We start from the raw sequence: 14,314 nt of genomic DNA, 5'->3' as shown, positions 1-14,314 counted from the left end.
GGTTGCAGACCCCAAAGGGTTAAATATAAATTAATTCAAATAATAAAAATAGTTTAAGGCCATTTTTCGATATTTTCAATATGGCTGTCTCAAAAGGACGCTAGAAACGCCATCTTGTTTTCCACAAGTACAGCCCCCAGCCTCCTTTGTTAATTTTTTTTTAAAATAAAACTCCATCGGAATATCTGTAGATTTTTATTGTCTCAATACAATATTTATTTATATACTTTGCTCCGTAAATTATCTCACAAAAAAGTCAAAAGGAGTTTACATATTTTGTACATTTTTTTTAATTATTTAAAAATTAACGTTTTCTTTTAATTTAAAACTGGGTTTGCAAAACTATCTGGTTCTGGCACTGAAATATTATGGCACTTGGCTGCTTTGTGACTAACTTTCTTCTCATTAAACTGCGTGCTAATTAGCAAAAAAAAGAACTGTGGAGCAAGTTGATGTCTTTTCTTTCTTGTCTTTTTTTCATTTTAAAACAAATACTTAAAAGCTAAAAATTTTTCAGAAAAAAATATTTCTTTTTCAATAAATTACTCTTCATAACCTATGTGAACTAACTAAATTCTAGAAAATTTATTTACGTTTTTTATTTCTTTTAAAATTCTTCTTTTTTATGGACACTTGGGTATTTTGGCACCTAGTCGGAGTATTTTTTCTTTCAGCCAATATACTGTCTTTTTTCGTTATTCTTTCACTTTTTTTTAAATCACGCGAGCCTCTTGGCTTATGCTCCTGTAGCTCCTCCTTCCTATTCCCGGTGTCTGTGGGATGTTAATTGAGCCCGACTTAGAACACTACAGTTGCATACCAAGCAATGATAGTGGGTTTGTCTACCACTGTAGCTACATGCTGCCCCATCTGCTTCCTGAGTCATACAGTTCTCACTGTTACTGACCTTTCGGAAGCCTGCTAGCCTGATGTACTCAAGCTTGGTGTGCTGCCTCCGATGGGCAACAACCTTATTTGTATCTGAACAGATAAAATCGCATTTGAGGCAATGAAAATGGGAAGATTTGTTGCTAGTTCCTATAAAGAAAACGAAATTTAATTATCGGAGCATACTCCAGTAAGCTTATGCAACGGAAAAGTCTTACCTGTTGCCTTGCTGTAGGCGCAGTTGTCGTAGCCACACTTCATATTAGCACGGTACTGCTTAAAATCATCCCCCATGAGCTTATCGAGCCGTTCATGCCGAGCTGTGTGCTGCACAAAACGCGTCTTGTCACAGAAGCTGTAGAAGCAGTCATGGCGGCAACAGTGGAAGTGCGATTGGTGATTCCTGTAGCCGCAATTTGTGAATTTGCAATCCTCATTGAAGCGAAACTTCAGGTAACCCTGCGGGATTGGTTCATCCTTAAACATCCGGCAACTCTTCGTCACATCATCCTCCAGGCGTGGTTGCTTCAACGGTGGTCCCGCACGCAAGCCCAGTGATGTCGATGGGCCATCATCTTGATGCGGAAGGGCCATTTCGAGGAATGGGTAGAAATTTTTGTACATCAACGAATGCGGATACAGTGCAAGCTGACTCATTGCCAATGGTGCGGCTGCATTGCTCTCATCATCCACCCTCCGCGCCATTTGATGCTTCATCATGTGGAAATTTAGTCGGGACTCCTCTGAGAAGGCCTACACGCAAAACAGATCCCAATCAGTCCCTTTGCTCCAGAGCAAACAGCTGCTAAGAAATCTCATGAATAAACCCCTCCAATCCTTACCTGATTGCAGAAATCACAGTGGTAGTGAACCTTTTTCTTTAGCTTGCAGAAAGGACGATTGCAGGATGTTACATTTATATCATTCCCTGCTTTTGCTTCACTCGGATCACTACTGTCTGAATTTTCAGGGAAGAACGTACCAGCTGCTCTAACAACTACCAAAAAAACAACAACAAAGTTAAACTTGTTAAACACCTTCAGTGAAGAACGTAAGGAACAACCTACCACTGATTCTCTCATCTTCTTCACGCGATGTGGTTGCTTCTTCAATTTCTCTCTTCAATGGTAGAGCAGAAGAGGCTACTGAGGAAATTGTTGAACCACACGAGGCTGAAGAAGATGAAGACTGCCTCCTTGGTCTGAAGCCATTGTCACAAATATGCGTCTGAGCATGAGCCGGAGATACGAAAGAAAATGTACATTTTGTGCAGTGAAAATGATGAAGAAGCTACAAAAAGAATCAAAACTCAAACCTTTTCTAAAAGCCAGCAAAGAAACAATAAAACTGAGAGCTAACCTTCCTATTGACACACCCTACAAAGAGACAGTCTGTTGTTTGATCGAAAAATTCAAATTGTGGATCAACATGCGCTGCTGGAACATCCGGAGGTTGCTGCTCATCAGGCCTTCGGCTTGCTTTCTCAAGTTTAAACGACGTGAAAATAGCCTGAGGCGATTGAGCCACATTTACACTGTTGTACACTTCAACAACACGATTCTTCGGTGGTCTTCCACGTTTCCTATTGAAGAAACCATCAATTGATGTGATCTGCAGTAGATTGCTGTCTGCAGGAGTTTCCTCATGTGTCCGCATATGTGTTGCAATGTCGCTTGAATTGTTGTCAACAGTTGCACCGCAGGCACAGTGAAAATGAGCCGCTGGAACGGCGTCATTTTTCAAATTTAACGGCTCATCCGCATCCCCACGACACGCTGTAACCGTACACACCCGCATAAGTTGCTCAAAGTCCTCCTGAGGTGGTTCCACTGCCCCATCGTCTTCCTTCAATCTCCGAAAGGTAACTTCACTATCAAGCCGTTCGTGCTTCCTCTTGTGACTTATCAACTGCCCACTTGAGTGCAGTACATACGAGCAGTTTTCACGTGTGCAGTGAATGTGATTGGCAACTTTTGAGAAGCGACACGCGGGGAAGGTGCACGCTTCGGTCTTGAGGAACTTCTTGAAGCCATCGCGTGTTAGTTGCTCATCTTTTATGTGGTACGTCTTGTGCTTCTCCATGTCGGCTTTATTCTTAAATGTGTACCTGCAGTTGCTACGACGACAGTGGAAGTGTGTTGTGCGTTGCCGTGAAAAGGCACAATAGTCCGTATTGCATTCCTCCGTGGCGCGAAAACGTTGAAATCTACACGACAGAAGGGAGCTAAAGCGAACTGATTCATTGCATCATGCGGGGGGAACAAAACACTCACCCTTCCTGGAAGATAACTGAATCCTTCCTGTGGTAGTTGGAGTGCATTTGCACATCACTCGTACTTATGTACACCTTGTCGCAGTTTGCCCGCAAGCAGTGGTAGTGGGTCTGCTTGCGATTGTGCGTGCACGCGGTGCCAAAGTGTGCTGCACAATCGTCTGTTGCGGAGAATCGCAAGAAACCATGAGTTAGGCTTTCAGAGCGCTTCTTATGCCACTTGACGTGCCTTATAATCTCCTCCTTCTTACTCAGGCATCGCCCATGGCAGTGCGTATCGAAGCAATGGTAGTGATCACGAGCATTTTCAGCTTGACACCGTTCACTACCACATTCCAGGAAGGAGGCAAACTTCTTCAGGTACTTCCCAAGAAGAGGTGTTGCTGCAGGTGGTGGAACTACTGCTGGGGAGGAAAAAGGTCCTAAATGTTTAATGTTTCCTCTTAAAAACTAACTATTCTAGAGTTAAAAGAATAAATTTACGCGTAGCTACGACCTATGCTTTTAACTGTTCTACCTATTTCAGGGACTTAGTAGTTTCAGTTAATATAAGTTTCAGGTAAGAAAAAAACGATTTTCTCCGTTAATTTTAAAGTCAGATCTGAGACTCTTAAAAAATTGTTGGAGCCTTGAGTTAAGTTTCAAAAATTAAACGAGACTCCAAACTATATCTTAATTAGTTAGCAGCTCTAGGAAACTTCAGTTCTAGTTAACAAGAACGTTTTTTTCCGTTAATTTTCAAGCTTAAATCTAAGACTCTTAAAAAATTTTGAAGACTATTTAAAAAAGTTAGAACAAACACTAGTTTCAGTAAACATCAGTTCTAACCATCGAGAACGTATTTAACCGTTAATCTTAAGCCCAAATCTAAGACTTTTAAAAACTTATTGGATCCTCTGATTATTTCTAGTTTCATAAATAAAATAAAAATTAAATAAGAAGATTAGCTTTGAATTTTAAAGTTCTGATAGCAACTAACTAAAGAGACACAACACCCTCCCATCTAAAAGATTAGATGGCATAAGTTTGATTTATATATGGACTGAGAGTGAGAGATTGTTATCCGTGGGAATCCATCATTTTCCCCATCATATCCAAGCAAAATCCATTCAATTGCCTCCAATTGCGACAAATCAGTGTTGATGGAATTCCCACCGAGCGTCAATTGGTGGTCTTTTTATTGGGCTCAATTGCTCTAAATCGACCGACACAGTCACACTTTCCCGTTTTTTTTTTTAGTGTGAGTCCATCCACACCTCTCAAACCCAAAAAGAAAATCTTTATTTTTTCAAATTAAAAAGAATCTCTTCGAAGTGAAAAAAAATGGCGCGATTAAGTAATCATGTTAGGAAGAAGAACGATGCAAAAAGCGATAAGTGATCGTGAAAAGCGCCATGCATCTCTTAATTGCAATGTTGTTTCGTCGTTTTGCGAAATTTCCGAAGCAAAAGTACAAATCAATTTGTGTGTCGAATGTGTGTTAATTTTGACACACAGGGTGGTACCAATCAGTTTGTTGAGAATTGCAAATCGCGCACCACCCTCCTGTATTTTATTGAGTGTTTCTATAGCTTATACAAGTTTTCTGGTGCACACAATGTGAATCATTCTATAGAATTTTCAGCATCTTGGCAAATGAAGAGACATTTTTGCAATTACAAACCCAATCGATTGAATGTCAATTGAGTTTTATTTTCACACTCTTTTATGCACCACATTCAACCCAAATCAATTAAATTAGCGTCGCAATTATCCCATCTTCTAACAATAATTATATTGAGCTAATTAATCTTTATTTTGGTAATAAAAATAGAAAGTATTTATTGTGTGTTGCTAAAGAAGAATTTTCAATTGATTTTCCCTCATTAATTAATGAGAATTTTCATTTGAAATAATTCGCTGATATCTTTAAAAACTCATTAAGGTATTTGATAAATTTACTGAGGAAGTTTTAAAGGAGTTTATGCATTTTAAGCCACAATATAAAAAAGTTATTTTTACTGCTTTTATTTCTCGCATATTCCTAGTTGTTGAGTGCCTTCAAAACTTTCTCTGATCCTAACTTTTTACTAAATGTTAATTTATTAAAATTTATTTAAAATTTTCTTTATTTTTGCATATTTAATAGAAAATCTTTAGAGCTCAAAAATGAATAAACTCCTCTCAGTGTTTGATTTTATTGTAGGGGAACGTGGTCTAATTCGGAAAACGACTTTAAGTGAGAAAGTTAGGGGAATATTTAGGGCATTAAATGGGCTTTAAAATTGTACCAAAATTTCTGAATATTGATTTGAATTTCATACATTTTTTTCCACTTTAAAAGAATGGTCCTTTGAAGATCCAAATTGGGCCACGTCTCCCTACATTTAAACGGTTAATTAACGGACTAATTGGGGGCGATCTTAATATATTTCTTCCACTAAACTAATCCTAAATTATTAATTTTTAATTTAATTATATACCTGATTTTTTCTTTTCAACGACAGCTAGTGTCTTTGGTTGCTGCGGAAGAACCTCAATGGCGGGTTCAATGGGTTCAATGGATGCTGGTGCTGGAATAATAACTTCAGGTGCTGTTGGGGGGCCATCACTTAGTTGTTGCTGAAAGCCCGTTGGGGTTGCATTGGGGGTTTCAGGTGGTGTTGGGGGTTGTTGTAATTCCAATTGCGAAAAATGTCCACTTGCTGCTGAAAAAATTCCCGTCCCAACCACAAATATAAGATTTTTTCTTCCAGGAAGAAGTGAAAGAATCTTTGAGACTTACTTTGAGGCCGAAAGTGGGGCTCCTTGCTGAGGGCATCAACAATATCACGCGGTGATATACTCAATCCGTACATACTGAGAAGTTCCTGCATTGTTTTCATTGCAAATTCAAATTTTGCCACTTCCGGTGCCACCACAGATGGCAACGTATTTGCCTCCTCATTGGACACCAAGCAAAATTGCGATGGCAACGGCGACGGGGATTTCTCCTCGTCACTCGTGAGGGCAGCAATTGTGAGTTGCTGCGGGGCAATTTGGCTGCATTTTGGTGAGAAATTCTTCCTTTTATTTTTGGCGCCATCCCCCCCGCGTGCCATCTGCCGGCAATCGAGTGCCTCCTCATCGTGTCCAACACCACGTGCCCCACTATTCATCCTTCCGCGCGCGCGCACACACAACTGAAACATTGCAATATCAGTGAACTTTTTAGCTCTAACCAACGAGCACCCGCTTTTTTTTCTTTTTAATATTTCTCTCTCTTATAGAGGGAATTTCTCATGATTTTTATATGAAAAAATATTCGTGGGAATGATGATGCATCGTTGCTGTCTTGAAAATTTTTCTATTTGGGCCTCTCCTTCTTTTTCCTCATTCCCGCATTTTAACCCTTTTTCGTCGTCTCTGCTCAAGATCGTTGTTTTTTTTTTGCCTTTTTCACCCCTTTTTCCCTCATCTTACTCTCCCAGCCCATAAGAGGAGCCCTACATTGAAGCTTATATATGGCAAAGAAACAGTGCGCGCAGACATACACAAAAGACGCAGAGAGAAGGAGCAAAAAAACAGAGAGGACCTGGCTTTTATGAAAAGATACGCAACTTAAGGCGACGAAGGGGAGATTTTTTGATGAAATTCGAAACGTGAATTACGCCGAGACTTCCATTCACACGAAAAATAGGGTTGAAAATGAAAATGAAGAAAAAGGGGTGCTCTACGTGAATTTTTTTTCGCGAAAAATGGGAATTTTTATTTAATAACTCGCTTAAAAGCAGAAAGAGGGATCAATTTTTTTTGGGGGGAAATAAATGAATCACGGAACACCGTAAACGGGTGAAGTTTGTCTGCCTGTGTGCTCTCTCCCTTTAAATTTTTTGGCGGAAATGGGACAGATGAAAAAATAAATTGAGAAGAGACTCAAGAAATACAAGACAAGAATTATTTGATTGAATAAAATTGATGACAAACTTACAGGGTGATGTGAAATTTATATTAAATGCTATTTAATCTATTTTTTTAATTGAATTTTTTGATATATTGAGAAGTTTTAGTTGTGGCAGAAAAGTATTAAAATGTTGAAATTGAATTTATTTTTAAAAAATAGTTCTTTTGGAATGAGAATAAATTAATTTTCTTAGCCACCCCTTACTTTAATCACATGATAATTCCCTGTTTTGTGATTCTACTTATTTATTTTAGTTTCAATATATTAATGATTGTGGAAAAAATGCATAGGAAACATTTTGAGAAAGAAGTTAGAGCTACAAGAATTTATTTCTTTGTAAAAAGTCAATTTTGGGGAAGGATTTTAACAAAAATTGCAATAAAAAATGAAAATCTTTTTTAGGTAAAGTACACAGAGAGAAAAACTTCCCGTTTATAGACTTTTAAGAGTTGAGAGATTAAGGAAAAGTCGTATAAATAAGCTACTTGTGTGTAAAGGCGCTGTAATCAATCTCCTTAATTTGTCTGTTTGCATAAACAATAATCTTAATTTTTAAAGGTTTTTGCTTTATTTTTTTCATTTTAGCTGTGTTTCTTTCAGACACAGCTTTTGTGTATTTTAAACTGAAAATGTTGCTGAAAAGTAATAATTTTTCCCTGAAAAATGTTCAAACTTAAAGATAATCTCAAACTTTTTTCTATCTCCGACATTTTCTAACCTCAATTTATATTTTTCTGAAGGATTTAAAAAAAAAAAACCTTCAGAGCAAAGAAGGTTAGTCTTAATTATGAAAAGGATTCCGTTAAGAATATTTTTTCTCTGTGTAGCTTCCATTAGAACTTTAGATAATCTTTCTGATTGAGAATTATTCATAAACATTTTAATCTTTATCTATTTTTTGCTGAGTAGATCATTTTTCTTAATCTTAAAAAAATATCTTTGAAATTTTCGAACTAATAAAAAACTTTCAGATTAATTCAATGGAATAAAATCACAAATAGATCGTTAATAGAATTCACTTTGTCATTGAATTATAACAAGAATTTCATACACCACCCTGTAATATTTAAAAGTTGAGATCTTTTTGAAAAATTCCACGGTGTTTTCTCACTCAATTTTAATGATTTTATTAAAATAAATTGAATAACTTTTTTTGCTCTTGTAAAGAATTTCATAAACTTTAATCAATCATTAGAGGGGAGCTTAAAAGAAGTTTCCCAAAGTGTTAAAAAATCCTCTAAAACTCATGGCCCTCGTGTGAATCACACGAAGGATAGAGTTACCAGCCACATTGCGAGGAGGGAGAGAAGAAAAGGAAATGGGAAGAAAGAGTTTTTTTCTCTCTGATCGAAAAAAAGGGACGCTTAAGGTACCCTTCGTTGAGGGATCAAGGACCCCTTCTGTGCTCTGGTAATATTTAACCTCCCCTTCCCATCCATCGATCAAGGTCAATCGATAATATAGGTCGTCCCCAAAATTTGATCACAAGGTCCTGCCCGTTTGGCACAGAGGTCATCATCATCATTGCACGGTGTGAGAGGTCAACAAGGAATACTCTGTACCTGTTAATCCATTCAAAAATCCTTGCTAATCCTCTTGCAAATCACTACACAAATTCACGACGATGCACATTCTTTTATTTCTCTGTATCCTTGAATGTGCCACGTGCTTATCCACTCACGATCACTACTTCATTGCCAGGCTCTCTGCCACAAATTCCACTCTTGGCACATTTTTTTATTTCTTAATTTTTTTTTCACTAATAAAATCACTTTTTTGAATTTTTTCTGGCACTTTTGGTTTGATTCACGCACATTAACAATGAAAGGACTAACGTTGAGGTGATGAAGGTTAATAATAAGAGGAATCCTTTCGCTTAAAAATAATCCTTGCGATCGTATCGTTTGTGTGGGTGGTGATCACCTCCAACAGGAAGGATCACGTGAGAACGGTTAAATTTCGAAAAAAAAAAGAGATATACGCAACCGAGGCAAAAGAGAGGATCCTTCCAACGTTATCGGCGTGAAGTCATTGCGAAGACTGAGCCAGATTGATTCTTTCCCGAGTAATTGCGCGCGCGCGTTAACCCCTCTCTCTCTCTGTATACTTGCCTCTTAAAAGATTCCATCGCATTCACACTCATTGACTACAGAAGTAAAGTAGGAAAGAGAGGAGGACAAACATTGAAAGCTCACTCAGCAAAATTGTACTATATACATTTACTATTAAGACTCCATGCGGGGAGAGAGCATTTAAATCACATAAGAATGATCGTTATCCCTCAAATTCTCTCTCTTCTCTCTCTTTTTTCTCTTAATTTTAAGAGGTTCCTGCCTGTACGTAACGTACCTTATTATATATTCAAAAAATCCTTTCGTTACCTACATTATACATACATATGTAATAAAACCCTTTTAGGGAAGAAAAATCCACGTAAAAGAAATAAAAAAAAAAACGAATTTATATATTCATCTTTTTCTCAAAGAAATCAAATCCCACGAAATTCTCATTGGAAAATACTTGTTTTTTAGCCTCAAAAGAAATCACACAATAATCTCTTTTTTATCCAGCAGAGGGTTTTTTTTTGCTCCTTCCTTCTTGAACTCGAATGTTCAACATTTCAAACTCCAACATATTTTTCAATTGGTATTTCTCTCCATTTTTTGATTTATTATTCCCTCATATGATAAATGAAGCAAATTTCGACTAATAAAAAAACGACTTTTTTTCTTCCACGGCACATCGCCACGATGGATATCGGGTATAGGAGGAAATATACATACATATAGTGCGTACTTCAACATTTCGTTTATTGTGTGTTGTGTGATGAATATTTGAAATGTACATATGTATATAGGAGACGGTGCATATAGCAGATTTTTTAATATTTCGGAGAGTTTTTTTTTCTATGAAAAATATGCTAAAAGCATGAGGAAAAGGGTCCTTTTGGGACATTTTTATTTGCTTTAACCATTTGGCGTTAAAATTAAAATTTGAAGTCAAAATTTTTTTTTATTATTTTATGTTTCGTCGACTATTCTTTTTAGAATTATCTTTCAGAATATAAATGACAATTTTGATGATTTTTGCTTTAAAAATAACAATTTTCTTCTCTAAATTCCCTGCTGATTAGGGAAAATTCTTTTTGTGCCAAATCAAAGCTATATCAGTGCCTAATAAATAAACTTGAGTAATTGAGAATTCAATTTACAAGAATTTATAAAGTTTAAATGAAGGGGCTTAGCTCTATATATTGTGCATAAGACGCTTTGACTTCAACGTACAATTAGATATTTAACTTTTCTTAAAGTTCTTCTTGCTCTTTAAGATCCTCAAATTTTTTACAAACAATTCTTTACTCTTCTGTCTTAATTTCCCCTAAGACCGATCATGGAAAAATTTGAATTGCAAACAATCTCCTTTCATTAATGGTGAAGTTTTTGGTACTTTTTCCCTCAAAGATCAGCCCCAATTTTTTTTCTTCTTCCTCAATGATGATGATTTTTTCGCGAGTTTCTCTGTAAGCGCTGAATCGCTCCTCCATTGGCGTTCAATCAATCTCTTTTGCAAATGAATTCTTCAATCAGGTGAAACACGTCAAATGCCACTCTTTTCTCCTCACACGAAAAAAGGTCCAACAATCTCTCTCTTACAGCAACCTCTAATGTAGAAGAAAAGTTTTTTTCTCTTAAGGAAAAAAAAATGAGCCCCAACGTTCATTTGAATTTCTTCAATTATACACTCCAGATCTCTCGATGGATTGCTTTTTTTTCCATCACCGTGATGGCCTTTTTTGGCGCGTTGTGGCTCCATACACCAAAAAATATCTCCTCTAATACGAAAAATCCAACACGATGAATTTTCTGTTTGAATATTATCCAAAATATTCCAACAAAACACCGCGCATTGGTCTTTTTTTTTTTGCTTCTAAGTCATGTTGCCAACCGAAAGCAAGTATATATTACTTTGAACATTGAAAGGAATAAAAAAAAAACTTTATTAAACTCTTGTGTTATAAGCTAAAATGGTGATTTTCTCAGAGCTTTTGTGCTCTTTGGGAGAGAAATATTGAGCAGAGTCATTTTGCGTGGTATTGGAACAATTTTTTTTCCTTTAAATTTGTTTTTTCATCAACACCTAAAGGCAAAATTCTCAAGAAAATTGAATCACTTCTTTGTGAATTTTTATTGAGAAAAAATAATAAAAAATAATACAATTTTATGTAAAAAAAATCCTTAATTTTACTTGAATACCGTATTTATTATTTTAATAATTACACGTTGCGTAAGAATTTATTTCCTTGTGTATTATACGAGTTAATATTTAAACATTCTCAAATTTAGTTTTTAATTAAAAAAAATGATAAAGTATTGGATATTTAGGAAGATTAGTCAGAGAAATAATTTAAAAACGTTTTCAAAAAAAAAAATTAAATTTCTTATAAATTCTAATGAAAGGATACTTTCAAAACCTTCGTAAAAAATTAAGCAAAGCATCGCTAGAAAATTGAAAAGGACTCCCTTTTCTCCTTCAAACCGTAAAAGAGATCGAGAGATCCAAAGCAAATAACTCTTGAATGCAAAAATTTTTAATTTCAATTAAGAACTGATTTAATATACTTTTTTGGGGTCTTTCTTGTAGGATAATTGCACGACTTAAAAATTCCGCAATTCTTTCAAATTGAACTGAAAAAAAATCAGAAAATTATAATGATTGGAAGGTGTGTTTTGTGAAGTGAATTTGTATCACAAATTTCTTCACAATACCAACCATCAGAGACACGCCAGAAAAAGAGAGAAACGCGAGGCGCGCGCGAGAGAAATATAATTTTGTTGTTGGAGCGCGGAGAGACACTTTTCGAGCCCGTCGAAAAATATGAAGAATTGGAGGGAAAAAAGGCAAAAGATGGAAGAAGTACAAAGAGAAAAAAGAATTATCGTGATTTGTGCTACAGAGTAATTTTCGAGATATGAAAAATATTGAATTGAAGAGTCCGATCAGGGGTGTACTGGGGGAGGGATTTTTTGTAGCCAATAAATTTTCTTTTAATAAAAAAAATCATTTTTTTATACAATCCCAATTTCAGATAGTTTTTCATTGAAAACTAATCTTTTTTAAAAAATTCAAATTAAGAAAAAAACTCACCAATTGCTGCTGATACAAAAAACAATCCATAAGCTTATTCGTTGAGCCATTTTCTGCAAAGAACAAAAAATATATTTATGTACCGAAAAACAAGAATATATAAATTTTTATTGAAAAATATTCATTCGACTCCCACCCAAAAAACGTGCCCATGAATTTATAAATTCGACAAAGTGAAGTTTCATCGAGACAATTGGCATTTCTTGGAGTATATTCCACTCGCGCGCATTCCATCCCTTTCCCACTCACACCATGACATGGCATATTTATGCTTTATATGCCACGAAACATAATCATATATATGCTTCACATCAGACGAGAATTTAACAATTTTTCTTCTTACAAAAATATAAAATGTTTATGAGAAAAATTTATTCCTTCATCAAAGTTCATTGAAAATGTCTCAAAAATTAATCAAGAAATCCCTTAAGATTTTAGCGAACTAAATGAGACAACTGAGGGAGCAGAAACAGGGAAAAAGGGTCATCAAGAGAAAATAAATACATAAATAAAAACGCAAGAAACCGCCCGAAATACCAAGAAAAATTGTTCATCGTGAATAAAAAAGTCATACTTAGGGGGATAAATGCGCGATGAAAATGAGAAATAGAAGGAATGAAGGAGAAGAATTTGTGCAAATGATTTCAAGATATTTGGGCGACTTCTTCGTTTTTCATCCCATCCGTCCTCCGCAGCATCATCTCTCTTCTAAGGCTCTCTCGATCATTTTGGGGGGATTTTTTAATTGAAACTACAACGCACACACATACACGTAGAAGCCCAAAGAAAACGCTGTGATTAATTTTTATTTTTGAAGCAAAAATTGATTGGAAATTATTTGCGAAAGAAGGTCACAAAGAGACGGATTAAATGGAATTTTTAAATGTTCCCATCGAAATTGTAGCTCTTACAGCTAAATTTTGTGTGACAGAAAAAAGTTTGATTTAAAAAAAATCTAATCTTTTAAGCAATTTTCTTAATCCAAGAATATTGATTTTGTGTTTAAAATTCAATTAATTTAACATAGAATTGAAGATTTCGAATAAACTCTCTTTTAAATCGTTGACTTTTGAAGATTGTTAGTAAGTTAATTAGTGCTGGAGTGCCATTGAGCGCCATCTAGCGTTAAAATTAAACTATTTAAGCTGTTTATGTCAGTTTTTTCCATTTATTTTATCAGTTCTTAATTAAAATAATTGTTGCTTAGTCAATCTTTTTGTAAGACTAATGGAAAGTATTTTGTTTCTAAATTTAATTCTTACAAGAAATAAGGCTTTAAAAAAAGCTCCATGTCTTGCAATTCTTAGATTCTTATTGAAACTTTCTTTTTTTTTATTTTTTTAAAATCCTTTTGCTATTATATGCAAAATGTTTCAGTTTTGAGTGAAATTCTCATTTAAATCGTTGACTTTGAAAGACGGTTAGTAAGCTAATTAGTCTTGGAAGGCCATTGAGCGCCATCTAGTATTAAAATAGAACTTTTAAATAACTTCTGCTGATTAAGTATACTAAAAATTCATTTATTAAGACGTCTTTCACCACAAAATGAGACATTTAATTTTTTTAATCAAATATTCTTAATTAAATAAAATTCCTTTCCACGAGAAAATAAAAACAGAGAATCCTCAAAGAAAAAAATTCTAAACGAAAGAATAACAAAGTGTGGAGGAATCTCATCTTGCCTATCGGTTAGAATAGAACGCAAAATGCCCAAAGAAACAATCATGCATTTGTGTCACTGCGCCACAGAGTCAATTGTAAGTTCCAAATTGGATGAATGAGCATCAATTTCCCAATAAATGGAATAATAATTCCTTCGCGACTCTCCATGTGCGCACTGCTCTCATGTGGCGGAGTGAAGTGTGTTGCTCCACAAAAATTACCCATTCTCCACCTCATTGAATTCCCAGATTCATGGCACCGAATTAGAGGCGAAAGAATATACTTTTTTATTTTTTATTTTTTTTGATTAAAAAAAAGCAACGCAACACACAATAAAGAAAAAAACGACACAAGATGGAAAAATGAAAAGAATATTAAACCGACAAGTCAATGAAGAATTTTTCTTTATAACCATCCTCCTCTTT

The 14,314-nt window shown here is 35.3% G+C and overlaps 1 protein-coding gene across 9 annotated transcripts; it reads right to left on the bottom strand.

The window, feature by feature from the left end:
- Positions 1–179: 179 nt before the first annotated feature.
- Positions 180–9,124, bottom strand: LOC129793770 (zinc finger protein castor homolog 1-like). Of its 9 annotated transcripts, none has more exons than XM_055834080.1 (9): positions 8,645–9,124; positions 5,925–6,321; positions 5,623–5,847; positions 3,162–3,564; positions 2,248–3,112; positions 1,956–2,178; positions 1,731–1,885; positions 1,107–1,641; positions 180–1,038 (listed from the first exon to the last, which is right to left on the bottom strand). In XM_055834080.1, exons 2-9 carry the CDS (start codon positions 6,295–6,297, stop codon positions 761–763), a joined length of 3,057 nt encoding a protein of 1,018 aa, XP_055690055.1. In that variant the 5' UTR covers positions 6,298–6,321; positions 8,645–9,124; the 3' UTR covers positions 180–760. The 9 variants fall into 9 exon arrangements, with proteins under 9 accessions (XP_055690055.1, XP_055690059.1, XP_055690061.1 ...); XM_055834084.1 differs by having other exon boundaries at positions 2,248–3,094; XM_055834086.1 differs by having other exon boundaries at positions 2,248–3,094; positions 3,162–3,561.
- Between the last annotated feature and the right edge of the window lie 5,190 nt (positions 9,125–14,314).

This window comes from Lutzomyia longipalpis, chromosome 3 (genome assembly GCF_024334085.1).
Source record: "Lutzomyia longipalpis isolate SR_M1_2022 chromosome 3, ASM2433408v1".
NCBI classification, from domain to species: domain Eukaryota; kingdom Metazoa; phylum Arthropoda; class Insecta; order Diptera; family Psychodidae; genus Lutzomyia; species Lutzomyia longipalpis.
The sequence above is the reverse complement of the archived record's forward strand: the minus strand, read 5'-3'. Positions and strand labels throughout refer to the sequence as shown.

Bases quoted from the DNA above. Each gene is read 5' to 3' on its own strand.
- LOC129793770 (XM_055834080.1), bottom strand. From the start codon at position 6,297: ATGAATAGTGGGGCACGTGGTGTTGGACACGATGAGGAGGCACTCGAT. The intron at 3,113-3,161 runs GTGAGTGTTTTG...AGTTCGCTTTAG, and splicing joins TCAGTTATCTTCCAGGAAGG to CTCCCTTCTGTCGTGTAGAT. The intron at 1,039-1,106 runs GTAAGACTTTTC...TTTTCTTTATAG, and splicing joins CGCCTACAGCAAGGCAACAG to GAACTAGCAACAAATCTTCC.